The 27,163-nt window shown below is 37.2% G+C and overlaps 1 protein-coding gene across 1 annotated transcript in view; it reads left to right on the plus strand.

Moving 5' to 3' along the window:
* Positions 1-27,163, plus strand: part of LOC145715072 (cullin-4B-like) — a 137,637-nt gene that overhangs the window by 83,429 nt on the left and 27,045 nt on the right. The window contains 2 exon segments of the mRNA XM_081794656.1: positions 19,353-19,458; positions 19,531-19,703. Coding sequence (XP_081650782.1) covers positions 19,353-19,458; positions 19,531-19,703 — 279 coding nt within the window.

Below are 27,163 nucleotides of genomic sequence, written 5' to 3' on the forward strand. Positions count from 1 at the left end.
ATGAGAGAGAGGCTTGGCAAGCTTATACACAGAAATCCACATACAGGGTGCCCGCCCCTTTGCCCCGCCCCCACCCCAGAGACAGAGAGACAGAGAAAAGAAACAGAAAGAGAAGGGTGATGTAAAGATAGAACCTGAGGCTAGAAGATATTCTGAACCCTCTGAAGAGACTAAAGTCCTGCTACACCTTGATTCTTACCCAAGGATGCTGATGTGAATTTCTGGCCTTCAGGCTTGGAGAAAATACATTATTTGTGTCTTTTTAAACCACGATGTGTGTGGTAAGTTGTTACAGCAGCCACAAGAAGTTATACATCCTCATATGCACTTTACTGTGTGACTTAGTTTTTTCATAGATGGCCCAGGCACTGACAATCTATACATAAGTATGTCCAACATGTTTTAGTCAGCATTCAAAGAAGAGACTGAACCTGTTCCTTAGTGTCGAACTTCAGTATGGCGCCTCCGTGATCAAAGTATTAATGGATGAGAAAAGAGGTTTTGTTTTTAATCCTGCCTCTGCCGGTTTGGGGGTGGCCTTGCTGAAAGGTAATAACTAAAGTTTGATACAAGCAGAGGGAAAGAAACACATGTTTATGTTTATGTAATGACAATTAGATGCTTATGGTTCTCTACAATAACATGAGATTCACTTGATTCCCCCAAGGTAAAGTTGGGCCGAAATGATTTAAATCCTCAGGCTACACCTGAGTATTTAATGTTACTGGAGGAATTGAAGCAAGATAATAACTAATCATAACTAATTTTTCATGTATATGTGTGAATTCTTTATTACTTTTGGCCCTTAACACACGTGGAAAACTCAGTATATGCCAGTAGAACAAGTGAAATAGTACAGAGCTGTAGTTAAAAATTAAAAAAAAAAAAATCTCAGTCCTTTCACTTCAGAATCCTGAAATGAATAAACAAGTTTATATACAACCATGTTGTTTTATGTGATGATGCAAACATGTAACACTTAGTTTTGTCTCATTTTACTGATTATTTACTGAGATTACTAGTGTACATGTCACACTGCTACTTCTTTTTATCCCTCTAATGGATTCATCATGAGCATCTATGCTAATTAAACTATGAAGATACCGTTTTTAATTGTTCTCTGTTATAATTCTTCTTAATATTTCAAATGATCTTCAGGGGCAAAAATCCCCAATTAGAGAACAGTAAGCATTGTTTGTAATACAATTGAAAAGGGAATCATGAAAGACTATATTTTCCTGAGTAGTTAAATGCTGATAATACCACACAGAAACAGTTTTCTTGTGATTAGGCACGTATGTTTTGGCTTTGATTTTTGAGAGTGCATATTTTCTATCTGTTTTTAAGTTGACTTATTTTGAGAGAGATGGAGGAGAGAACAAGCAGGGGAGGGGCAGAGGGAGAGGGTGAGGGAGAGGGAGAGGGGGGAAGAGGATCGAAAGTGGGTTCTGTGGTGACAGCAGAGAGCCCAGTGCTGGGCTCACACTGATGTGCCACGGTGATGACTTCAGCATAAACCCGATGCCTAACTGAGCTACCCGGGCCATCCTGAGAAAGCATATTTTCAAAACAGCTCCTCGTTTCATAAGAAAGATTCTTTTTTAGAGAGAGGACAGAGAGGGAGGGAGGGAGGGAGGGAGGGAGGGAGGGAGGGAGGGAGGGAGGGAGAGAGAGAGAGAGAGAGAGAGACAAAGACAGAGACAGAGAAAGAGAAAGAGAAAGAGCAAGAAGGAGAAGGGCAGACAGAGAAGGAGGGAAAGAATCTTAAGCAGGCTCCATGCCCAGCAAAGAGGCTTATGTGGAGATTCATCTCCTAACCAACCTTGTGATCATGACCTGACCCAAAATCAATAGTCGGATTCCTAATTGACTAAGCTACCCAGGTGCACCTCACCCCCTATTAAAAAAGATTCTAGCGTAGACAGCACATACATTCTCTTTAATTGAACAGGGTTAGAATCATAGCAAAATTGAACAGAAGGTACAGGGTCCCTCATTATGAACAACTCCAACCAGAGCAGTACATTTATTACAGTTGTTAGTATTCCATTGATGCATAATTATTTCTGAAATCCCATAGATTATTTTAGTGTTCAAGGTTGGCATTTTATGGGTTTGGACAAGGTATTATGACATGTATTATGTAGACTAGTTTCAAGTCCCTAAAATTCCTCAGTGTTCCACTTGAATTCCACATGTATTTTTACTTTATAATTTTGTGAATACATTATTTTTTTCAGAAGAGTTACATTTTCCCAGTAAAAAAATGTAAATGATGGTTTTGTTCCGTGTTTGTTTTTGTCTTATATAGAAAATTACACACATTTGACTCTTTACTAGGAAAATACCGTTCATCATTGTAGAGCATTTGACACAATATTCTAATGATGTAAAAGAATCAGCTCTTCTTAATTACTTTGGAAGTTCATGTAATCTTAACCAAATTTGTGAACTATATTGGTATCAATAAAACCTTAACATTTTTTTTAAGTTCATCTGAAAGAATATGTATGAGTAGTAAACAGCGAAATTCTAAGAGCAATAGGGAAAGTAGTTCTAGAGCCTATTTTTCATTACCATGATATAAATGATGCCCCTTGGAATATAGTAAATAATATTCATTTTTTCTAGAAATTTCCTATAGAAATATTCATTGCACCATATCACTGTTGACTCCAAGTACCTTTTTTTTTTTTTTCCAAAAATTTCTGAGGATGCCTTTCTCTAACATTTTGATTTGGGTTCCTAAGATTAAATCAAGTTATGATTGAGCTTTTTTTTTTCTTTTAAAACAATGAGAAATTAGAAGCTCTCAATAGGAAGCCATATTTGATAGGAGAAAAGAAGAATAGAGAAAATGAAGTATTTGAAATAAAGATTAATCAAAGAAACAGTTGAATAAAAATGTTGAGAATTGAATATGATTTATACATTGCAAAAGATTTACTCTGGTATTTTAATTTAAAAAAAGATAAACTAGACCCCATCAAAGTATATTGTCATGAAATCTTAGATAAGAGACACAGAAAAATTTGTAAAGCCTTGAGAGAGTGAGAAACTAAAACTCATAGAATGTATGACTGGAGGCTACAAGGCATCTGATTGCTCAGTAGCAGGAACTTGAATATGATTACATTGTCTTCAGTTCTCTAAGGAAAATGATGTCCAGGTGCAATTTATGTGCTTAAGAAAATAATTATTCGGATATATACATGAAATTGTCCTATATCAGGCACACAAAGTCATAAAAATATAATTTCCATCTATTCTGTCTCTGGGAACTTTAGGAAATGTACTGCATCAAAATGACCGATTATAAGACAGATGTCATAATACGGGAATGGACATCCATCTGTGGAAACACAAAGGGAATCCATAGGGAGCCGGTGTGTTCAGAGGGTGTTGGAAAGATTGCCTTCTAAAAGATTGAATAAACTCAGTTATGGCACTGTAGATAAAATGTAAATAACCTTCTGCATGGTTAGAGCTTTTTAAACACATTTTGCTTAGACTAGATCAAAGAATAAGTCTGTCTTAAGACTTAAATGATGTCTGTATACCTAGAGTATTACCTGTGTGGAATTAGTTACCTTTTATATTTCAGAAGCAAGGATTTAGACTGTGATTATGGAGATGTTCCAGAATTTTAAGATTTCTGACTCTTACTGTTCTCCTGGAGACTGTTATCTAGGAGTAATAATTTTCATTGGAAAGTATTTGCTTCTCTCCCTGTCTTGGTGTAGGGCAGAGGTTGTTGCATATATAAGTCGTCACATTACCTTCTTCAAAGTTTCATCCCAAGATAAGCAAGGGTTGGGAGGAAAGGGAACTAGTGCAGTTTTTGATGGAACTCATAATTAGTATATCCATATCTATGGAAATCTGCATTCAGTATAACCTGAATAATACATGATATTATTAATATATAATAATATGAATGTAGGTGTTAAAAATTGTTTCTACATTCTGGTTTGTTTGAATACATTTGAAAGGAAATAGTACCTTTCTTGAAAGCTTGATGATGTATTGATATATGGAAAAGAAAAACAATATAAAAAAGTATTTAGCAGTAAATGCAAATTATAGTTATAATCAGCTACAATCATGATCCTGATACATAATCACCATATGTTATTTTTTCAGCCATAAATATAATTTACCTGTTTCAATATATATTTACTTAGCTGTATAACTTTGAAATTTCATCATTTTCTTTGAGAGTGGTTTCTAAATTGTGTAAGATTCACATGCCACAAAAGCTGGATCTATTCCTGTTTTGGACCAAAGTCTGAAGAGCATGGAAAAACATTAGAGAGAAAGACATAACTGGAGAATGGGGGATAAAAGGGAATGGAGAAGACTGGGGTAACAAAAAGTAAAGGCCTTTGGGGCTTCTGGGCGGCTCAGTTGGTTAAACGCCTGACTTTGGCTCAGGTCCTGATCTCACAGTTTGTGAGTTCAAACCCCACGTTGGGCTCTGTGGTGACAGCTCAGACAGAGCCTGGAGCCTGCTTCAGATTCTCTGTCTCTGTCTGTGCCCCTCCCCCTCTTGCGCATGCACTTGCTGTCTCTCAAAAATTATAAAACATAAAAAATTGTTTAACATAGAGGGCTTAAAGTTGGAGGAATGGAAATATCTGAATTTGAAGCAGGAAGAAAAGAAAATTGGTGGGGGAAACTGGAGGGAATCAAGATATAATAAATAAGCTGGCCGTTGAAACCAGTTAAAGTTTATAGTCTGACATCTAACTGTAGAGTTAAATGTTGACTATGGGCTTCTCCTTTGTGGCTTTTATTATGTTGAGGTATGTTCCCCCTCAGCCCACTTTGTTAAAAGTTCTATCAGGAATGGATGTTAACTATTTTCAAGTGCTTTTTTTTTTCCCAACTGTTAGAGGTGATCATGTGATTTGCATCTTTGATTCTGTTAATGTGATGTGTGACACTGATCGATTTCCATATGTTGACTCCTCTTTGCAATCCAGGGATGAATCCCATTTTATCATGGGAAATCTTTTTAAGAAGCTGTTAAAAATTCAGTTACCTGGTATTTAGCTGAGAAATTTTGCACACATATTCAAGGGCTATTGGCCTGTAACTTTCTTGTTATTATAAAGGTAAGAACGTTGGCCTAGTGAAATGAGTTTGGTAATGTTTCCTCACCTTCAGTTCTTTTGAGAAGATGAGAGTTTGAGTTTGAGAAGTTTGAGAATAATTGGCACTAATTCTTTGGATAGTTTTCCTCTTGTGAAGTCGTTAGGTTTTGGATTTTCTTGGTAGATAGGTTTTTGGTTAGCTATTCAATGTCCTTACCACTAGTTCGGTCTGTTCAAGTTTTTGTTGCTTTATGTTTCTTTGGTGGTAAGCTGTATATTTCTAGAAATTCAGTTAATTCTTACAGGTCGTCCAATGTCTTGGTGTATGATTGTTCGTAGATGTCTCTGTGATTCTTTGTATTTCTGTGGTATCTGTTGCAATGTCTTCTCTATAATTTTGTGTTCTCTCTCTTTCTTTGTTAGTGTATAAGAGGTTTGTCAGTTTTATTTTTTCAAAGGACCAACTTTTTGTTTTGCTAATGTTACTTAATTTTTTTTTTCATTCTCTTTCACGTATTTCTGCTCTGATATCCATTATATCCTGCTAACTTGGTCTTAGTTTTGGTTTTTCTGCTTTCTTCCAGTGTAATATTAGGTTAACTTGAGATACTACTTAATGTAGATATTTATTGCCATTAAGTTCCCTCTAACTTCTGTTTTAGGTACAGCCCTTTTAGTTTTGTTACATTTGTTTCCACTATCATTTGTCTCGAGTAATTTAAAAATGTCTCTCTCCTTTTTAGTTTTTAATCCATTAGTTAGTCAGGGTTGTGTCATTCAATTCCCATGTATTTGTGAATTTTTCTTTTGCCACTGATTTCTAATTTGATACCATTGTGGTCAGAAAAGAGACTTGGTGTAATTTGTGTCTTTTTGCAGTTTTAGAATTATTTTTATGGCATGCATGATCTGTCCTAGAAAAGATTCTTTGTATGCTTAACTCAGTAGTTTCGTTTGTTTTGTTTTGTTTTTCAAATCTGTCTCCTAATTGATTTTCTGTCTGGATGAACTCTCTGTTTTGAAAACAGTGTATGAAAAGAAAGTTCTTAACTATTACTGTGTTGTACTTATTTCTCCTTTTAGTTCTGTCACTGTTTGCTTAATAGACTTAGATGCTCCAATGTTGACTGCATATATATTTTAAACTGTTACATTCTGGATTGATTGGCCCATCGTTGTATAACATTTTGTCTCTCTGTCCATTTTTGGCCTAACGTGTATTTTGTCTAAAATAAATAGAGCTACCCTGCTTTCTTTTGGTCACCATTTGCTTGAAATATCTTTTTATGTCTTTTATCTCTCATTCTGTATATGCTGTGAAAGCTAAAATGTATTTTGGTATCCAGCATATCATTGGATCTTATTTTTTCGCCTCTCTGTTATTATTGATTATACATTATATTGATTATATTGTTTATATATTGATTATAATTATCGCTTGTTTGGAGACTTAGTTTTTTAAGTAAGTGTAAAGTAATTAGTGATTGATAAGGACTTAGTATTGCCATTTCATTGATTTCCAAATGTTTTACAGATCTTTCCTTCTTGCATGCCCTTTGTGTTTGACAAATTCTTTTAGTGGTGCTTTCATTCCTTATCCTAATGCCTTATCTATCTGCTACATGTTTTTCCTTGGTGGTCACCATGTGGTGTTTACCATTGTGTATTAAACTGATAACATATTGATAACATATTGATAGTAATTTTATACTTTTAGCTCTCTCCCCTCACATTTGGATTATTAATAGTTACAATTTACATGTGTATTCAATAACAAATTAATACATCTTGATTATTTTTAATATTCATGTTTGTGAACTTTATTTTAGAATGCTGAATTAAGCACTGTCATTACAATATTAGAGGATTTTCTTTGGTAAAGTATTTTCAATTACCAGGACATATCGTAAATTCTTATGTTTTCATGATATTAATTGGCATGTTTTATTTGGGATTGAAGAACACCATTTAGAATTTCATATAACGTAGATCCAGTGGTGATGAACCACTTCTGCTTTTGTTCAGGAAGATCTTTATGTCCTCCTTATTAAAAGGAATAACTTTGCTACTAATAGCATTTTGGTTGAAAGTTTATTTCACTACTTTGTGTATATCATGCCACTCTCTCCTGGCTTTCAAAATCTTGGTGAGAATTCTCGTATTCTTTTTTGGGCTCATTTAGATATTATGAGTTATTTTTCTCTTGTTGGTTTCAAAACTCTCTTTATTTTTGAAATTTGATAATGTAACTACAATGAATCTTACTATAGTCCTGAAAAGGTTCAACCTATTTGGGATTCTTTGGGTCTGGATGTACATATCTCTTGCACAGTGTAGGAAGTTTTCAGCTCGTATTCCTTAAATATACTTTCTGTCCCAGTGTCTCTCTCCTCTCTTTCTGGGATTCCTATAATCCTAGATCATTGATTCTCTATTCTGTGTGATGAGATGGCTGTTGAAGCTCTAATCTGAATAATTCAATCAGTCATTGTGTTATGCCACTGGAGAATTTGTTTTTTCTCTTTAATGGTTTCTGTATTTTTGTTGAACATACGTGTTTCATGTATTGTTTTCTTAATTTTCTTTTGTTGTCTTTCAGGATGTTTTTGTAGTTCAGTGAACTTCTCTAATAGTTCAGGATTATTCTGAATTCTTTGTCTTAGAGTTCATTTCTTTCACATCAGTTATTGGAGCTTTGTTTAGTAGCTTTTCATGGTGTAATGTTCACTGTATTAGTCACAATTCTTGATTCCTTGAATTACTACCTACACATTAGACTAAGCAGTTTCCTCTTACAGACTCCACTGGTTTGTTTTGGCATGGGGAGACCCTCACCAGGCAGCTCAGCTAGGTGTACTGAAAACTTCAGCTGTTAGCATATATGGGCAAAAAGGCTCAGTGTTGGGAAATTAGTAGGACACGGACCGTGCTCTGAGAATGGTGTGTACCATGGAAAACATTACGAGATCATAGAGTATTTTTTCTTTTTTTAATTAAAATTTTTTTAATTATTTTTTTTTAATTTTTAAATTTTATTTAAATCTAAGTAGGTTAACCTATAATGTAATAATGATTTCAGGAGTAGAATTTAGTGATCCATCAATTAATATTAATGTAAATGCCCATCCCAACAAGTGTGCTCCTCATTTCCCATCACCCACTTAGATAATTCCCCCAAACAACACCCCTGCAGCAACCCTCAGTTTTGTTCTCTGTATCTGAGAGTCTCTTACGGTTTTCCTCCGTGTTTTTATCTTATTTTTCTTTTTCCTTCTCTATGTTTCCTTGTTTTGTTTCACATGTAAGTGAAATCATACAGTATTTATCTTTCTCTGACTGACTTATTTAGCTTAACATAATACACACCAGTTGCATCCCAGTTGTGGCAAATGGCAAGACTTCATTCTTTTTTCTGCATCACAAAGGAGTGTTCCATTGTGTGTGTGTGTGCGCGCGCGTGTGTGTGTGTGTATACATATGTATACATATATACAACGTCTGTTTTAATGTTAATGTCACTTGATGGACATTTGGGCTCCTTCCATAATTTGGCTATTGTTGATAGCACTTGTCATAAACATTGTGGCTCACATGCTCCTTGAGATCAGCATTTTTGTATCCTTTGGATAAATACCCAGTAGTGAAGTTGCTGGGTTGTAGGGTAATTCTATTTTTATTTATTTGAGGAACCTCCATACTGTTTTACACAGTGGCTACATCAGTTTGTATTCCCACCATCAGTGCAAAAAGGTTCCCCTTTCTCTGCATCCTCACCTACATCTGTTGTTTCCTGAGTTGTTCATTTTAGCCATTCTGATAGGTGAGATGGTATCTCAGTGTGGTTTTGATTTGTATTTCCCTGATGATGCATATTGTGGAATGTTTTTTCATGTGTGTGTTATCCATCTGGGTGTTTTCTTTAAAAAAGTGTCCATTCATGTCTTTTGTCCATTTCTTTATTGGATTATGTGTTTTTTGGGTGTTGAGTTTGATAATTTCTTTATGGATTTTGGATACTGTCTCTTTATCTGATACGTCATCTGCACCTATCCCCCAATTCTGTTGGTTGCCTCTTTTAAAACTGATTATTTATGTATCTTGAGAGAGGGCGGAGAGAGAAAGAGCAGAGAAGGGGCAGAGAAAGAGAGGAGAGGGTCCCAAGCCGGCTCCATGCTGTCAGCACAGAGCCCAATTTGGGGCTTGATCTCACAAACCAATTGCAAGATCATGACCTGTGCTGAAACCAGGAGGAGGATGCTTAACCATCTGAGCCACCCAGGTGTTCACCCTGCCATTAGTTGCCTTTTAATTTTGTTGATTGTTTACTTTGCTGCGCAGAAGGCTTTTATCTTGATGAGGTCCCAGTAGTTCATTTTTGCTTTTATTTCCCTTGCCTCTGGCGATGACCAGTAAGAAGTTTCTGCAGCCAAACAAAAAGGGGTTGTTTCCTATTTTCTCCTCTAGGATTTTGAGGGTCTCCTGTCTTACATTTAGGTGTTTCATCCAGTTTGAATTCATTTTTGTGTGTGGTATGAGAACATGGTGTAGGCTCATTGTTCTACATGTCACTGTCCAGTTTTCCAGTCACCATTTGCTTAAGGCACTGTCTTTTTACTTCGGATATTCTCTCCTGCTGTTCCAAAGATCAGTTGGCCATAACATTTGTAGGTTGATTTATGGGTTCTCTATTTTTTTTAAGTATGAAATGTATTGTCAGATTGGTTTCCATACAACACCCGGTGTTCATCCCAACAGGTGTACTCCTCAATACCCATCACCTACCCTTCCCTCCCTCCCGTCCCCCATCAACCATCAGTTTGTTCGCAGTTGTTAAGAGTCTCTTATGGTTTGGCTCCCTCTCTCTCTACTTTTTTTTTCCTTCCCTCCCCCATGGTCTTCTGTAAGTTTCTCAGGATCCACATAAGAGTGGAAACATATGGTATCTGTCTTTCTCCGTATGGCTTATTTCACTTACCATGACACTCTTCAGTTCCATCCATGTTGCTACAAAAGGCCGTATTTCATTCTTTCTCATTGCCATGTAGTATTCCATTGTGTATATAAACCACATCTTCTTTATCCATTCATAAGTTGATGGACGTTTAGGCTCTTTCCATAATTTGACTATTGTTGTAAGTGCTACTATAAACATTGGGGTACAATTGCCCCTATGCATCAGCACTCCTGTATCCCTTGGGTAAATTCCTAGCAGTGCTATTGCTGGGTCATGGGGTAGATCTATTTTTTCATTTTGTGAGGAACCTCCACACTGTTTTCCAGAGTGGCTGCCACCAGTTTGTAGCCAACAGCGCAAGGGGGTTCCCGTTTTTCCACATCCTCTCCAGCATCTATAGTATCCTGATGTGTTCATTTTGGCCAATCTGACTGGCATGAGGTGGTATCTCAGTGTAGTTTTGATTTGTATTTCCTTGATGAGGAGCAACGTTGAGCATCTTTTCATGTGCCTGTTGGCCATCTGGATGTCTTCTTTAGAGAGGTGTCTTACTGATGTTTTCTTCCCATTTCTTCGCTGTATTATTTGCTTTTTGGGTGTGGAGTTTGGGGAGTTCTTTATAGATTTTGGATACTGACCCTTTGTCCGATATATCATTTGCCAATAATCTTTTCCCATTCCGTTGGTTGCCTTTTAGTTTTGTTGATTGTTTCCTTTGCTGTGCAGAAGCTTTTTATCTTCATGAGGTCCCAGTAGTTCATTTTTGCTTTTAATTCCCTTGCCTTTGGGGGTGTGTCAAGTAAGAAATTGCTGGGGCTGAGGTCAGAGAGGTTGTTTTTTTTTTTTTTTTTCCTGCTTTCTTCTCCAGGATTTTGATGGTTTCCTGTCTCACATTCAGGTCCTTTATCCATTTTGAGTTTATTTTGGTGAGTGGAGTAAGAAACAGGTCTAGTTTCATTCTCCTGCGTGTTGCTGTCCAGTTCTCCCAGCAGCATTTGTTAAAGAGACTGTCTTTTTTTCCATTGGATCTTCTTTCCTGCTTCGTCAAAGATTAGTTGGCCATACTTTTGTGAGTCCAATTCTGAAATCTACATCCTATTCCATTAGTCCATGTGTCTGCTTTTGTGCCACTACCATACTGTCTTGATGATTATAGCCTTGTAGCAGAGGCTAAAGTCTGGGATTGTGATGCCTCCCACTTTGGTCTTCTTATTCAGTATTACTTTGGCTATTTGGGGTCATCTGTGGTTCCATACATTTTTAGGATCCTTTGTTCTAGCTTTGAGAAGAATGCTGGGGCAATTTTGATTGGGATTGCATTGAATGTGTAGATTGCTTTGGGTAGTATTGACATTTTGACAGTATTTATTATTCCAATCCATGAGCACGGAATGTTTTTCCATTTCTTTGTATCTTCTTCAATTTCCTTCATAAGCTTTCTGTAGTTTTCAGCATACAGATCTTTTACATCTTTGGTTAGGTTTATTCCTAGGTATTTTATGCTTCTTCGTGCAATTGTGAATGGGATCAGTTTCTTTATTTGTCGTTCTGTTGCTTCATTACTAGTGTATTAGAATGCAACTGATTTCTGCACGTTAATTATGTATCCTGCAGCTTTGCTGAATTCATGTATCAGTTATAATAGACTTTTGATGGAGTCTCTCGGGTTTTCCATGTAGAATATCATGCCATCTGCAAAAAGTGAAAGCTTGACTTCATCTTTGCCAATTTTGATGCCTTTGATTTCCTTTTGTTGTCGGATTGCTGATGCTACAGCTTCCAACACTATGTTGAACAACAGCGGTGAGAGTGAACATCTGTGTTCCTGTTCCCAGGGGGGAGAGCTCTCAGTGTTTCCCCACTGAGAATGATATTAGCTGAGGGCTTTTCATAAATGGTTTTTATGAAGTTTAAGTATGTTCCTTCTATCCCAACTTTTCCGATGGTTTGTATTAAGAAAGGATGCTGAATTTTGTCAAATGCTTTTTCTGCATCGATTGACAGGATCATATGGTTCTCCCCTCCCCTCTTTTCTTTTCTTTTTTCTTCCCTTTCCCTTTCCCTTTCCTTTTCCCTTTCCCTTTCTCCCTTTCCCTTTCCCTTTCTCCCTTTCCCTTTCCCTTTCTCCCTTTCCCTTTCTCCCTTTCCCTTTTCCCTTTCCCTTTCCTTTCCCTTTCCCTTTTTCCCTTTCCCTTTTTCCCTTTCCCTTTCCCTTTTTCCCTTTCCCTTTTTTCCCTTTCCCTTTTTCCCTTTCCCTTTCCCTCTCCCTCTCCCTCTCCCTTTTTCCCTCTCCCTCTCCCTCTCCCTTTTTCCCTCTCCCTCTCCCTCTCCCTTTTTCCCTCTCCCTCTCCCTTTTTCCCTCTCCCTCTCCCTTTTTCCCTCTCCCTCTCCCTCTCCCTTTTTCCCTCTCCCTTTTTCCCTCTCCCTTTTTCCCTCTCCCTCTCCCTTTTTCCCCTCTCCCTCTCCCTCTCCCTTTTTCCCTCTCCCTCTCCCTTTTTCCCTCTCCCTCTCCCTGTTTCCCTCTCCCTCTCCCTTTTTCCCTCTCCCTCTCCCTTTTTCCCTCTCCGTCTCTCCCTCTCCCTCTCTCCCTCTCCCTCTCCCTCTCCCTTTTTCCCTCTCCCTCTCCCTCTCCCTCTCCCTCTCCCTCTGCCTCTCCCTCTCCCTTTTTCCCTCTCCCTCTCCCTCTCCCTTTTTCCCTCTCCCTCTCCCTTTTTCCCTCTCCCTCTCCCTCTCCCCCTCTCCCTCTGCCTCTCCCTCTCCCTGTCCCTCTCCCTCTCTCCCTCTCCCTCTCTCCTTCTCCCTCTCTCCCTCTCCCTCTCCCTCTCCCTCTCCCTCTCCCTCTCCCTCTCCCTCTCCCTCTCCCTCTCCTTCTCCCTCTCCCTCTCCCCCCTCTCCCTCTCCCTCTCTCCCTCTTCCTCTCTCCCTCTCCCCCTCTCCCTCTCCCGCTCCCCCTCCCCCTCCCATGTATCACATTGATTGACTTGAGAACGTTGAACCAGCCCTGCAGCCCAGGAATGAATCCCACTTGATCATGGTGAATAATCCTTTTAAATGCTGTTGAATTCAATTTGCTGGTATCTTGTTGAATAATCCCTTTAAATGCTGTTGAATTCGAATTGCTGGTATCCATAGTCATCAGGGATATTGGCCTAGTGTTCTCTTTTTTTGCTTGGTCTCTGTCTGGTTTAGGAAACAAAGTAATGCTGGCTTCCTAGAATAAGTCTGGAAGTTTTCCTTCCCTTTCTATTTTTTGGAAAAGCTTGAGAAGGATAGGTATTTTCTCTGCCTTAAATGTCTGGTAGAGTTCCCCAGGGAAGCCATCTGGTCCAGAACTCTTACGTGTTGGGAGATTTTTGATGACTGATTCAATTTCTTCACTGTTTATTGGTCTGTTTCTGTTTCTTCCTGTTTGAGTTTTGGAAGCGTATGGGTGCTTAGGAATTTGTCCATTTCTTCCAGGTTGTTCAGTTTGTTGGCATATAATTTGTCATAGTATTCCCTGATAATTGCTTGTATTTCTGAGGGATTGGTTGTAATAATTCCATTGTCATGCATGATTTTATCTATTTGGGTCATCTCCCTTTTCTTTTTGAGAAGCCTGGCTAGAGGTTTATCAATTTTATTTTTTCAAAAACCAACTCTTGGTTGCCTTGATCGGCTCTACAGTGTTTTGAGATTCTATATTATTTATTTCTGCTCTGGTCTTTATTATTTCTCTTCTCCTGCTGGGTTTGGGGTGACTTTGCTGTTCTGCTTCTAGTTCCTTTAGGTGTGCTGTTAGATTATGTATTTGGGATTTTCTTGTTTCTTGACATAGGCCTGGATTGCAATGTATTTTCCTCTCAGGACTGCCTTTGCTGCGTCCCAAAGCGCTTGGATTGTTGTATTTTCATTTTCATTTGTTTCCATATATTTTTCAGTTCCTTCTCTAATTGCCTGGTTGACCCATTCATTCTTTACTAGGGTGTTCCTTAACCTCCATGCTTTTGGTGGTTTTCCAGACTTTTTCCTGTGGTTGATGTCAAGTTTCATAGCCTGTGGTCTGAAAGTGTGCTTGGTATGATCTCAATTCTTTTATACTTATGAAGGGCTGTTTTGTGACCCAGTATGTGCTCTATCTTGGAGAATGTTCCATGTGCACTCGAGAAGAAAGTATATTCTGTTGGTTTGGAATGCAGAGTTCTAACTATATCTGTCAAGGACCCTTCTTTCTTTATTGATCCTGTGTCTAGATGATCTATCCATTGTTGTAAGTGGAGTATTAAAGCCCCCTGCCATTACCGCATTCTTATCAATAAGGTTGCTTATGTTTGTGATTCGTTGTTTTACATGTTTGGGGGCTCCAGAATTTGGTGCATAGACATTTATAATTGTTAGCTCTTCCTGATGGATAGACCCTATAATTATTATATAATGCCCTTCTTCATCTCTCGTTACAACCTTTCATTTAAAGTCTAGTTTGTCTGATATAAGTGTGGCTACTCCACCTTTCTTTTGACTTCTGGTACTAGGCTAGTTCTCCATCTTTCAGTCTCATTTCAATCTGAAGGTGTCCTCAGGCCTAAAATGAGTCTCTTGTAGACAGCAAATAGATGGGTCTTTTTTTTTTTTTTATCCATTCTGATACCCTATGACTTTTGTGTGGAGCATTTAGTCCATTTACATTCAGTGTTACTATAGAAAGATAGGGGTTTAGAGTCATTGTGATGTCTGTAGTCTCATGCTTGTAGTGATGTCTCTGGTACTTTGTGGTCGTTGCAACATTTCACTTACAGAATCCCCCTTAGGCTCTCTTGTAGGGCTGGTTTAGTGGTGATGAATTCGTTCAGTTTTTGTTTGTTTGGGAAAGCCTTTCTCTCTCCTTCTATTCTGAATGACAGACTTGCTTGATAACGGATTCTCGAGGGCATATTTTGTCTCTGCATCACATTGCAGATTTCCTGTCATTCCTTTCTGACCTTCCAAGTTTCAGTAGCTAAGTCTGCTACTAGTCTTATGGGTCTCCCTTTATATGTTAGAGAGAGTTTATCCCTAGCTGCACTCAGAATTTTCTGTTTACCCTTGCATTTGCCAGTTTCGCTATGGTAGGTTGTGCAAAAGATCGATTCAAGCTACATCTGGAGAGAGTTCTCTGTGCCTCTTGGATTTCAGTGCCTTTTTCTTTCCCCAGATAAGGGAAGTTCTCAGCTGTGATTTGTGCAAGTACATCTTCAGCCTCTTTCCTCTCTCTTCCTCTTCTGGAATTCCTATTATATGGATATTGGTACGTTTGATAGCATCACTTAGTTCTCTAAGTCTCCCCTCATACTCCTGGGTTTTTTTCTCTCTCTTTTTCTCAGCTTCCTCTTTTTCCATAATTTTATCTTCTAATGCACCTATTCTCCCCTCTGCCTCTTCAATCCGAGCTGTGGTCGCCTCCATTGTATTTTGCACCTCATTTAGAGCATTTTTTAGCTCCTCCTGACTATTTCTTAGTCCCTTGATCTCTGTAGCAATAGATTCTCTGCTGTCGTCTATGCTGTTTTCAAGCCCAGTGATTAATTTTATGACTATTACTCTAAATTCTTGTTCACTTATATAGCTTAAATTGGTTTTGATAAATTCGTTAGCTGTCGTTACTTCCTGGAGTCCTTTGAAGAGAGTTCTTCCGTTTTGTCATTTTGGATAGTCCCGGGACTGGCACAGAACTGCAGGGCACTTCCCCTGTGTGCTGTGTGGAGTAACTTGTGTTGGTGGGCGGGGCCGCAGTCAGACCGGATGTCTGATCTCAGCCCACCGCCAGGGGCCACAGTCAGACTGGTGTGTACCTTATCTTCCCCTCTCCCAGGGGCAGGACTCACTGTGGAGTGGAGTGGCCCCTCTCGGGGCTACTTGCACACGCCAGGTTTGTGGTGCTGCTTCAGTGGGATCTGGTGTATTAGCCGGGGTGGATCCGCAAGGTGCATGGGGCAGGAGGGGCAGGCTTAGCTCGCTTTGCTGTCAGTGGTCTCCTGCGGGAGGGGCCTTGCAGCACTGGGAGGGAGGCAGGCAGGCAGACCCGTTGGAGGGATGGATCCACCAAAGCACAGTGTTGGGCATTTGCCAGGTGCAAGCAAGTTCGGTGACAGGAACTGGGTTCCCTTTGGGATTTCAGCTCGGGGGGGGGGGGTGGGGGAGAGGCAGATGGCGCTTGCCAGCACCCTTTGTTCCCAGGCCGAGCTGAGCTCTGTCTTCCGGGGCTCAACAACTCTCCCTCCCAGTGTCCTCTCACCCTCCCTGCTCTCCGAGAGCAGAGCTGTTGACTTTTAACATTCCAGATGTTAAGTGCCACTGGCTGTCAGAACTCACGTAGTCCAGCCCCTCCGCTTTTGTAATCCAGACTCGTGGATTCACCTTGCCAGGCGGGCTGCCCTCCACTGCCCTGGCTCCTTCCCACCAGTCCGTGTAGCGCGCACCGCCTCTCTGCCCTTCCTACCCTTTTCCGTGGGCCTCTTGTCTACACTTGGCTCTAGAGAGTCCATTCTGCTAGACTTCTGGTGGTTTTCTGGGTTATTTTAGCAGATGTGGGTGGAGTCTAAGTGATCAGCAGGTCGAGGTAAGCCCAGTGTCCTCCTACATCACCATCTTCCAGTTCTTCCATCTGGGCTCTCTGTTTTGTTCCATTGATCTGTGTGTCTGGTTTTGTGCCAGGACCATACTATCTTGACAATTACAACTTTGTAATAAAGCTTGATGTCCAGAATTGTGATGCCTCCAGCTTTAGCTTTATTTTTTTTACATTACTTTGGCTGTTTGAAGTCTTTCCTGGTTCCAGACAAATTTTAGAATTGTTTGTTATAGCTCTGTGAAGTGTGCTGATACTACTTCAATAGGGACTTCTATGAATATGTAGATTGCTTTGGATAGAATTGATGTTTTAATAGCATTTTTTCTTCCAATCCATGAGCATGGAACCCTTTTCCATTTCTTTGTGTCTTCTTTAATTTCTTTCATAAAGTTTCTATAGTTTTAAAGATACAGATCTTGTACCTCTTCAGTTAATTTTATTCCTAGGTATTTTATGGTTTTTAGTGCAATTATAAATGGCATTCCTTTATTTTTCTTTCTGCTGCTTCATTATCGGTGTGTGGTAATGCCATTGATTTCTGTCCATTGATTTTATATCTTACAGCTTTGCTGAATTCATGTATCATTTCTAACAGTTTTTTGGTGGAGTCTTTTGGATTTTTCCATGTAGAGTAGACGAGTGAAGGTTTGAGTTCTTCCTTGCTGATTTTGATGCTTTTTATTTCTTTCTGTTGTCTGATTGATGAGGCTAGGACTTCCAACCCAGTGTTGAACAGCAGTAGTGAGACTGGACATTCTTGTCATGGTCTTGACTGTAGGGGAAAAGGTCTCGTTTTCCCCATTGAGGATATTAGTCTTTTATGATGTTGATATGTGTTCCTTTTATTTTTACTTTCTTAAGGGTTTTTTTTTTGTCAAAAAAGGGTGTTGTATTTTGTCAGATGCTTTTTCTGCACCTACTTAAAGGATCATGTTGTTCCTGTCATTCCTTTTATTAGTATGTTTTATCACGTTGCTTGATTTGTGAGTATGGAACCAATCCTGCAGCCCAGGAATAAATTCACTTGCTAGTGGTGAATAATTTTTTAAATCTGTTGTTGGATTTGGTTTTCTAGTATCTTGGGAATTTTTGCATTTATATTTACCAGGGAAATTGGTCTGTAGTTCTCCCTTTCCATGGGATGGTGTTTGTTTTTCTGTATCTTATTTCACTTACAGTTACGCTGTCAAGATCCATCTTTGTTGTCAGAAATGGCGTAATTCTCTCTTTTTTATTGATAAATAATATTCCATTGTTTCTGTATTATTATTTTTTTAAACTCTGTTTATATATCTCTATACTGATCTTAACCTGTGTGTCTGTCATACCTATCTTACCTGTCTGTGTAAGCTAATCTATCACATTTTCTCTATACATTTTTCTGTTCATTGACACTTAAGTTGTTTCCATGTCATGGCTACTGTAAACAGTCCTGCAAAACAGCAGGTGCACATATTTCTCTGAGGTAGTGATTTTATTTTTTTCTTTCAACTATATCCTTAGAAGTAAAATTGCTGAATTGCATGTTAGTTCCATTTTTAATTTTATGAGGAACTTCCCTTTTGGATTTTCTATTTCCCTAACTAATGATGTTTTATACAGTTTTCATGTAGTTGGTCATTCACATAGCTTCTTTGGAAGAATGACTATCCAGGCCCTATGCCTATTTTCATTTGGATTTATTTTGGATTTTTTTTTCCTGTTGAGTAGTTATGAGTACTGTATGTATTTGTATATTACTCCTTATTAGATAGATGGGTTTGCAAGTATTTCCTGCCATTCTATAGGTTACCTTTTATTTTCTTGAAATGAAGAATGAATGAATTTATTTACTTTCCTGCACAAAAACTTCCATTATGATCTGGTCTATGATATGTTTGTTTTTTGTTTATTTATTTCTGAAATTTATTTTAATTCAAGTTAGTTAAAATAGCATAGTATTGGTTTCAGGAGTAGAATTCAGTGAATGATCACTTACGTATAACACCCATAGCTCACCCTGACAGTTGCCACCTTTAATGCCCATCCATCATCTAGTTAGCCCATGCCCCCACCCTACTGCCCCCAACAAACAAACCCTCAGTTTGTTCTGTGTATTTAAGAGAACTGTATTTACGGTTTGTCTCCCTGTCTGTTTTGATCTTATTTTTCCTTCCCTTCCTCTGTGTTCATCCTTTGGGTTCGTAAACGCCAAATCATATATTTTGGTATCATATCCAAAAAGTTGTTGTCAAGACCAGTGTCATGGAGTTTTCCCCTTATGCTTGAAACTTCAGATTTCACCTTTAACATTTAATTAATTTAAAGTTAATATTTGGAATGGTCTCAAATAGGAGAACAATTTTGTAATCTTTATTGTTACTGTCAGTGAATAGTGACTGAAAGAAGCATCTGGGAAATTGTTTACCCACTTTTAGTACCTTGATTATGAGTGGTGATAACACAAATATTTTTTCTGGGTTTTAAATATCTAATGTATTGTTAGTTCTAAAGTGGAAAGTATGTTTATTTATTGTGGAAACAGCCAATGCTGTTTTTTTCTGTTAATGTCTGCCACTTTTAGCTCTATTTTGACCTCAACAGGACTCAAGTTTCAATTACTATTAATATTTTAATATAATAAATAGCGAGGATTTTAGGTAGCTAAAATCATACCTACATCATCATTAAATTGGTATTTTTCTATAAGAAATTAATAGAATGTTGCTTTTAACAGGGCAAAAAAGAACTCCAGGTAACCCTTTTCCAAACATTGGTGCTGTTGATGTTTAATGAAGGAAATCGGTTCAGCTTAGAAGAAATTAAGGTGGCTACTGGAGTAGGTAAGTATTGATTGTAATTGTTTAACTCTGTGCTGTAATAAAAATGCTAAACATTTTTTTTTTCTCATTCAGAGGATAGAGAACTTAGAAGAACTCTACAATCATTAGCTTGTGGCAGAGCTAGAGTTCTTATCAAAAGTCCCAAGGGCAGAGATGTGGAAGATGGTGATGTATTTTTTTGTAATGAGGAATTCAAACACAAACTCTTCAAGATAAAGATCAGTGAAATCCAGATGAAAGAAACGGTACTTTTTTTCTCACTTTAATGTCACTTTAATTTTCTGATGCCTTTTAAGAAGTCTTTTTTTTTTTTTTTTTTTTTTTTTTTTTTTTTTTGGTTCAGTAGTTAGAATAATATGTTTTTTGTGTTTTGGTAAAAAACATAAAATTTTACCATCATGAGCATTTTGAAGTGTATGGTTCAGTAATGTTAAATATATCTACACTGTGTGCAACAGATATGCAGAACTTTTTCATTTCAAAAAATAGAAAATTTGTTTTAACAAGACTCTGTTTTCTTCATACCCCAGCCTTGGTAAATAACATTTTTATTTTATTTTAGTTGAATATGACTAATTTTGGTACTTTATATAAGAAGAGCCATAAGTATTTCAAGTATGTGTCTTTTTGTGACTGGCGTAATTCACTTAGCATAATGTCCTCAAATTTCATTAAAATACGTAGCTACAGAGCAAGTAAAAGGATTTTTTTTCATTTACAGCTGAATATTCCATTACATGAATATGTCACATTTTGTTTATCCATTCATTCACTGATGATCATTGGGTTGCTTCCACCTCTTGGCTGTTGTGAATAATGATGCTGTGAATATGAGTGTACATGCCTGTACAGAGATACAAGTATCTCTGAGGCTCCGCTCTTAATTGTTTGGACATTTGGCCAGAAGTGGGTGTGCTGGATCATAGAGTCATTTTATTTTAATTTTCTTTTGGGGAACCAGTATACTGTATTCCATAGAATTTTCTAAGTTTTACAGTCCACCACCAGTGCAGAAGAATACCAGTTTCTCCACATATTTGGCAAAAGTTATTTTCTCTCTTGATATTATTATTATTGTTAGTAGTAGTAGCAGTCGTCGTCTTAGTATTAGTATTAGTATTTATATTTTTATAGTAGATATTCTGCTAGGACAAAAAAGTGATATTATCATTTTGATTTGCATTCTATGAGAATTTATAAGTTTGAACAACTATTTATGTGCATTATGGCCGTTCGTATATCAATATTGGAAAAAATGTGTATTCAAGCACTTTGCCTTTTTTTTTAATTTGAGTTATTTAATATTTTTGTTGTTTAATTTTGGGAATTATTTATACCTCTGAGATATTAATGACTTATATGTATATGATTTACAAATATTTTCTCATTCTGTAGCATGCTTTTCAACTCTTGATTTTATCCCGTGATGCACAAAAAAGTTTAATGTAGTAACATTTGTCTGTTTTGCTTTTACCCGTGCTTTTTGTCAAATCCAGTCTCTTGAAGCTTTTTTCCTGTTTCCTTTGAGGAGTTTCTGTTTGTGTATTTGTCTTCTTTGTTTTGTTTTGTTTTCTGGTTTTAATTAAATTTAATTTTTGTGTGAGTTAAATGTCCACTTTCATTCTTTTGCATGTGAATATCTATTGAACCATTTTTTATTAAATTTTAACTTTTAATCCCGTTGTAGCTGACATACGTTAGAATATTAGTTTCACGTAGACGGTATAGTAAGTCAGCCCTTCCACACAACACCCAGTGCTCTTCCAGATGCCCTCCTTAATTCCCAACACCTATATATCCGATTCCCACAGGCACCCACCCGTCCTCTGGAAACCATCAGTGTGTTCTCTAGAGTTAAGAGTCTGTTTCTTGCTTTTTTTCTTTAACTTGTTTGTTTTATTTCTCAAATTTCACAAATGAGTGAAATCATACAGGATTTGTCTAGCTCCATCCATGTTGCAAATGGCAAGATTTTATTCTTTTTTAGGATTTCTGGTTGTGTGCGTGTATCACATCTTCTTTATGCTTCCCTGGACACTTGGGTGACTTCCTTAATTTGGCTTTTGCAAATAATGCTTCAAAAAACAGGGCTGCACGTATCCCTTTGAGCTAGTGTTTTGGCATTTTGGGGTAAGTACCAAATTGGTGCATTATAGGGTAGTTCTACTTTTGACTTTCTGAGGTATCTCCTTACTGTGTTCCAAAGTAGCTACACCAGTGTAAGAGAATTCCCCTTTCTCTGCATCTTTATCAGCACCTGCTTTTTCTTCTGTTGTTGTTTTTTTTTTTTTTATTTTAGCCATTGACTGTTTTGAGGTGATATATCATTGTAGTTTCGATTTGTATTTCTCTTGATGATCTATGATACTGAGCATCTTTTCACGTGTCTGTTGGCCATATGGATGTCCTCTTAGGAGAAATATCTGTCCAAGGTTTCTGCCTATTTTTAAATTGGATTATTTTCTGGATGCTGAGTTGTATCAGTTCTTTACATGTTGTGAATACTAACCCATTATCAGTTATGTCATCTGCAGTGATGTTATTGTGCCATTGAGTACATTGTCTTGTAATTTGTTAATTGTTTTCTTTGGTATGCAGAAGGTTTTTATTTTGATGTAGTCCCTATAGTTTGTTTGTTTGTTTGTTTGTTTGTTGTTTGTTTTCCCTTGACATAGGAAACCTCTCTGGAAAGCCCATGCTCTCTCTATGATTTTTATGGTTTCAAGTCTCATTTTTAGGTCTTTAATTCATTTTGAATGTATTTTTGTGTCTTGGGTAAGAAAGTGGTTCATTTTAATTCTTTTTCATGTCCCTGACCAGTTTTTCCATCAGTATGTATTGAAGAGACTTTACATATTCTTGCTTCCTTTGTTGAATATTAATGTATGTATGGTTTTATTTCTGGGTTTTCTGTTCTTTTTGCTCTGTTTCTTTTTGTTCTGTTCTTTCTACTTTTATGTAATTTCCTTGCTGTATTGATTATTACACTTTTATAATATAACTTAAAATCTGGAATTGTGATACCTCCAACTTCGTTCTTCTTTTTCGAGATTGCTTCACGTATTTGGGGTCTTTTGTGCTCCATATAGATTTTAGGATCATTGGTTTCAGTCCTATGAAAAATGCTCTTGGTATTTTGATAAGGGTTGCATTAAATGTAATGCATTTACATTGTTTAGGTTTTGGTTTTGGTTGTTTAGGATTTTAACAATATTTCTTCTTGCAATCTATGAGTATGGGATGTTTTTCCGTTTCTTTGTGTCATCTTCAGTTTCTTTCATAAGTGTTTTGTGTTTTCAGAGTACAGGTCCTTCACCTCTTTGGTCAGGTTCATTCCTAGGGACTTAATTATTTTTCCTGCAATTGTAAGTGGGAGTATTTTCTTAAATTTCTCTTTCTGTGACTTCGTTTTTAATGTATTTAAATGCAGCCTTTTCTGTAGGTTGATTTTGTATCCTGCAACTTTACTGAATTCATTTATCGGTTTTAGTAGTTTTTTTCATGGAGATTTTAGGGTTTTCTGTATACAGTACCTCATGTCATATGCAAATAGTGAAAGTTTTCCTTCTTTACCAATTTGTATGCCTTTTGTTTTTGTTGTTGTTGTTGTCTGATTGATGTGGCTAGGACTTCTAAGTACTAATTTGAATAAAAGTGGTAAGAGTGGGTTATCCCTGTCTTGTTCCTCAACTCTCAGTTTTTCCCCATTGAGTATGAAGTTTGTTACAGGTTTCATAGGTGACCTTTATATGTTCTCTCTAAAGCTATGTTGTTGAGGGTTTCTATCATGAATGAATGTTGTACTTTGAGAATGCTTTTTCTTCATCTGTTGAAATGATCGTATGGTTTTATATTTTCTCTTGTTAGTGTAACATATTCCCTTGATTGATACGGGAATATCAAACTATCCTTCATCCTGGGAATGTATTTAACTTGATCATAGTGAATGATTTTTTATGTATTATTGAATTTTGTTTGCTGTTATTTGGTTGAGAATTGTTGCATCCATGTCCACCAGGGATATTGGCCTGTAGTTCTCTTTGTGTTGTCTTTCTTTGGTTTTGGATTCAGGGTAATGCTGGCCTTAATAGAGTGAATTGGGAAAGTTTCCTTCCATTTCTATTTTATGGAATAGTTTGAGAAGAAGTGGTATTATCCTTCTGTTTTGATAGAATTCACTTATGAAACCATCTTGTTCTGGAATTTTGTTTGTTGAGAGTTTTTAGATTATTGAGTAATTTCATTGATAGTAATCAGTTTGATCAAATTTTCTATTTCATCCTATTTTCAGTTTTGGCATTTTACGTTTCTCATAATTTATCAGTTATTTCTACAGTGTCTAATTTGTTGGCATATGATTTTTCATAATATGGTCTTCCAGTTGTTTCTGTGGTGTTGGTTATTATTTCTCCTTTGTTGTTTGTGGTTTTGTTAATTTGAGTGCTTTTTTTTATGGGTCTGGTTAGATATTGATCCATTTTGTTTATCTTCTCAGAGAATAAGATCCTGGTTTCACTGAACGGTTTGTTTGTTTTTTCTTGTTGAACACACTTGTATCCTTTATACATTGAGGGGTGTTCAGTATTGTTCAAGATCATTTGACCATATATGCAAGTATGTTTTCTTTCATCTTCTGTTTCTATTTCATTGTCTATATTTCTCTGCCCTTTTACCATACTATTTGTATTACTATAGCTTTTGTAATATTGTGTAAAATCACAATGGGGGTCATCCATTGTTTTCTTCCTTGTTCTTTTCTTCTTTGTTCTTTTTTCATTATTCATTTTACTTTTAAAATCACATGATTTTAAAATCGTTTCTTATTTCTGCATCTGCAAAAATTTGATTTAGAATTTTGATAGGCATTACAAAGTATCTGGAGATGGATTAGGTATTATTGATACCTTAACAATATTCACCTAGTTGATGAATATGGGATGGATTTCCATTTATGTCTGTCATATGTATTTCTTTTAGCAATATTTTGTAGTTCAGTGGGTGTCTTTTACCAATACTCCACTAGTTTAACTCATAACTGTTGTTTTTACTTTTGATGCTTATGAAAGTGGTACATTTCTTTATTTCTTGTTTCTCCATTTTTACTAAGGTACAGTTGACAGTTAAAACTTGTATGATTCGTGCTGTACACTTGATGTTTTGACATAAATAGACATTGTGGAATAATTGCCATAATAAGGCTAATTTGACATATCCTTAAATCTCTCTCATATGTTAACTTTTTTGTGTGTGTGATTTTAGTGGTAAGAATATTAAATTACACTCTCAGTAAATCTCAAGCATGTCATACAACAGTTGTTAAGTATATTTAACATTGCTCTATATTTAATATGTAGGACTCATTCATCTTGCATAACTAAAACTATTTTTTTATTTCATGGGAACATGACCTGAGCTGAAGTCGAGTCAGACTTTCAACCACCTGTGCTACCCAGGTATCCCCCACCCCATCTGTCCTTATCAACATTTTATTGTTTTGTGTGTCACATCTTTAATTTTAATTCATTTTGTGTATGACTTGAGCTAAGGGTCCAGTTTTATTCTGTTATAGATGGATGTCCCGTATTCCCAACAGTTATGGAAGAGATCCCTTTTCCCCACTGTGTTTTCTTGGCCTCCTGGCATAGTCTTGTGTTTTAGGGTATTTAATGGTCTGTCAGTTTTATTCTGTTGGCATATATCTCTTTTTATTCCAGTGTTGTAGACTCGTAAGTCTGAAGTTCTCTCTTGGCCAGCAGTAGAGCAGATTCAGGATGAAAAGTAGAGATGGCTAATGTCCAGGAAATGACAAGATCCCCGAATAAGGGTCCTTGCCCCGTATTTATTATTATCAGAAAGCTTACAAAAGTGATGGACACGCAGAAAGAGAGAGTGAATCTGTGAACATAAACTCATGGCATGAGGAGAAGGGGTTTTTGAAGATATCGGTGTTTGGGTTTGGGTCAGTATAAAACAAAATCATGGCGCCAGGCAGATGGATGTTAATGGCAGACAGGAGGTACCATGTCTGTTTATCTTAGCTAGCCTAGGGGATAAGACAGATAGAGCATGCAACCTCAGGGTTAACAAGGCACCTTTTCTTTTGCTAACCAGCTCCACTTTGGGCAGCTTAACCAGCATAGCAGGAATCTGTAGCCCCGTATACCTGTTTACCCAATTTGGTCCTTCTTTCCTATGAAAGCAGCTCTCTGCTGTAGTACTAAATTGGGGGACACTTTTACCCTGAATGCTTAATCTTGTTTAACTCATATAACTTTGTATTGGGAGCCTTTGCCCCCTCTCTGTTCTGGGGGCCTTTACCCACCCCTGCTCTATCCTCAGGTCCTAATCTTGTTTACCCAAGGTTGGGTGTGATCATGTTATGGCTTTGTAATTCTTTATGCCTTGTTAACCCATGGTGCAAGCCCAGGGAGTTCCTAAGTTTAATCCTCAAATTCCAGTATCCTACTATTTTGATTAGAGTAGTTTTTAGTATGTTTTGATCAGGGAGAATCATAGTGTTATCTCGGTGTTCTTTTTATTTTTAAAAATTTTTATGTTTATTCATTTTTGAAAGACAGAGAGAGACAGAGCAGGGGTAGGGCAGAGAGAGAGGGGGACACAGAATCTGAAGCAGGCTTCTGGCTCTGAGCTGTCAGCACAGAGGCCAGTACAGGGCTAGAACCCACAAACTGCAAGATCATGACCTCAGCTGAAGTCCAGCATCCAACCAACTGAGCCACCCGGGAGCCCCTAGGTGTTCTTAATATTTCTTAAATATTCTGGGTCTTTGTGGTTTCAAATACCTTTTAATAGGCTTTTTTTCTCTTTCTGTAAGACGTGACATTTTGATTTTGCTAGAGATTGCTTTGAATCTGAAGGTTGCTGTGGGTAGTGTGGACATCTTAATAATAAGTCTAACTTTTCAGAGACACAGGATGTCTATTTATTATAAATGTCTTTTGTGAGTTTTTCTAGTGCTTAGTATACAAGTCTTTCATCTCCCATTTAATCGTAAGTATTTAATTCTTTAATTACTTTTAAATTTGAATATAATTGACACAGTATTACTTTAGTTTCAGAATTACAACTCAGTAATTCTGCAACTCCGTATATTATGCTGTGTTCACCACAAGTATAGGTATTATTTGACATCATACAATGCCATTACAGTGGCTTTGACTGTGTTACTTCTGCTGTGTCTTTCATTCTTATGAATTATTCATTCCACAACTGGACACCTGTGTGTCCTGCTCCCTTTCACCCAGTTTGCCCATCCTACCCATTCTCCACCCTCTTGCAACCTTGAATTCTCTGTGGAATTTATAGGTTTGATTCTGGCTTTTTGCTTTTTAATGCATTTGATTTTTAGATTTCACCTGTGAGTAAAATCATGTGACATTTGCCTTTCTCAGTGTGACTTATGATACTTAGCATAATATCCTCTAGTTCCATCCCTGTTGATAATGGCAAGAACTCATCCTTTTATATGGCTGAATACATGTTTATATACATACACACACCACATATTTCTTATTCATTCATCTATCAGTGGACACTTAAGTTACCTCCATATCTTGCTATTGTAAATCATGCTGCAGTAAACATAGGAATGCACGTATCTTTTTGAATTAGTGTTTTTTTTTTTTCCTCCTTTGGATAAATACCCTATAGTAGAAATACTAAATCATACGGAATTAATATTTTA

This window comes from Panthera onca, chromosome Y (assembly GCF_046562875.1).
Source record: "Panthera onca isolate mPanOnc1 chromosome Y, mPanOnc1 haplotype 2, whole genome shotgun sequence".
NCBI lineage: Eukaryota > Metazoa > Chordata > Mammalia > Carnivora > Felidae > Panthera > Panthera onca.